Raw genomic sequence first — 1,144 nt, 5'->3', positions numbered from 1 at the left:
CCTTGCACCTCCTGCAGCTGCGACTCCAGACGCCGCCGCCTCTGCTCGCCTTCCTGGCGCGAGGTCTGCAGGCTGCTCAGCTCCGCCCTCAGCTCCGATACCTCGGCCTCCAGAGCCAGCCTCATCTTCTCCCACGCACCTTTGCCCTGGGGGGTGGTGCAGATGAGCGAGGGTGCAGAGTCCACCTTGTGCCCACCCCAGGGCCTTTGCACAGGCTGGGGCTCACCCCCCCCAGAGGGTTCATCCTCCCCTCTCTCGGCTTCTACGGCAGTCGGAGTCGCCGCTCCAGGACAGCGCAGGTGCTCAGGGAGGCAGCGTGGGTGGCTGTGCTCCCTGCTGGGTCCCAACCCACCCGTCGCGCTTGCTCCAGCTGCTCTGTCAGCTCCCCCAGCGCCTGTCCGTGCCGTTGCCTCAGCTCCTGCACTGCCACCTCGTGAACCCGGGTCTCCTCCTCCAGTGTCTTCTTCAGCTCTGTCACCTCCTGTTCTCTCTTGGTCCTTTCATCGGGGAGAATGAAGGGAACAGAATTTCAGAATTGAGGACTGAGAGACAGGAGAGCTGGTTATGGCTCCTTTTCTTGCTTGCTCCAAGGATGTATTCAACTCTTTTTTTTTGTACTGGGGATCAAACTTGGGTCCTTGCATCTGCGAGGCAGGTGGCGGAACCATTGAGCTAAATCGCCGGCCCCCTTCTCTGTATTTTTTAAAGAGATCTGGGGACTGGTACTACAGGGGAGTGTGGCTTTGAAGTTGAACTCCTACTCATCCTTCAAAGCCCTATTTGAAAGCCTCCCCCAAGGAAATCTTCTCAACGTTGGTTTAGGAGCCTTCGCTTATAACCTCAAATGCCCTGTGTTACTCCGCTCCACTGAAGCACCTGCTGCGCTGGACAGAACCTGTCTCTGCCAGAATCTGCCTCCTCCTCCAAGGTTCTCGGGGGTGATGCCTGAGTCCCACTCATCTCTCTTCCCAGAGCTGGTACCAAAGAACAATTCTTTCAGGGGGTGACCAGGGATCGAACTTGGGAACCTTGCGCTTGCAAGGCAGGCAGAGAACCACTGCGCTAAACGCCAGCCTGCAGCACGATCATTGTGACGACTAGATCCTTGTGAAAAGACCTTCCCCGGCCGCCCGCCGCGCCCTGC

General features: G+C 58.5%; 1 protein-coding gene across 1 annotated transcript in view; it reads right to left on the bottom strand.

Annotated features, from left to right (window-relative positions):
• The window catches only part of Myh14 (myosin heavy chain 14), a gene marked incomplete at its 3' end in the record, with an annotated part of 49,559 nt that overhangs the window by 15,303 nt on the left and 33,112 nt on the right, over positions 1-1,144 (bottom strand). Inside the window, 3 exon segments of the mRNA XM_033766024.1 lie at positions 9-146; positions 353-497; positions 877-955. Of these exon segments, the coding sequence (XP_033621915.1) occupies positions 9-146; positions 353-497; positions 877-955 (362 nt within the window).

Source organism: Fukomys damarensis, unplaced genomic scaffold (genome assembly GCF_012274545.1).
Source record: "Fukomys damarensis isolate Sample0158 unplaced genomic scaffold, DMR_v1.0_HiC HiC_scaffold_19, whole genome shotgun sequence".
Lineage (NCBI taxonomy): Eukaryota > Metazoa > Chordata > Mammalia > Rodentia > Bathyergidae > Fukomys > Fukomys damarensis.
The sequence above is the reverse complement of the archived record's forward strand: the minus strand, read 5'-3'. Positions and strand labels throughout refer to the sequence as shown.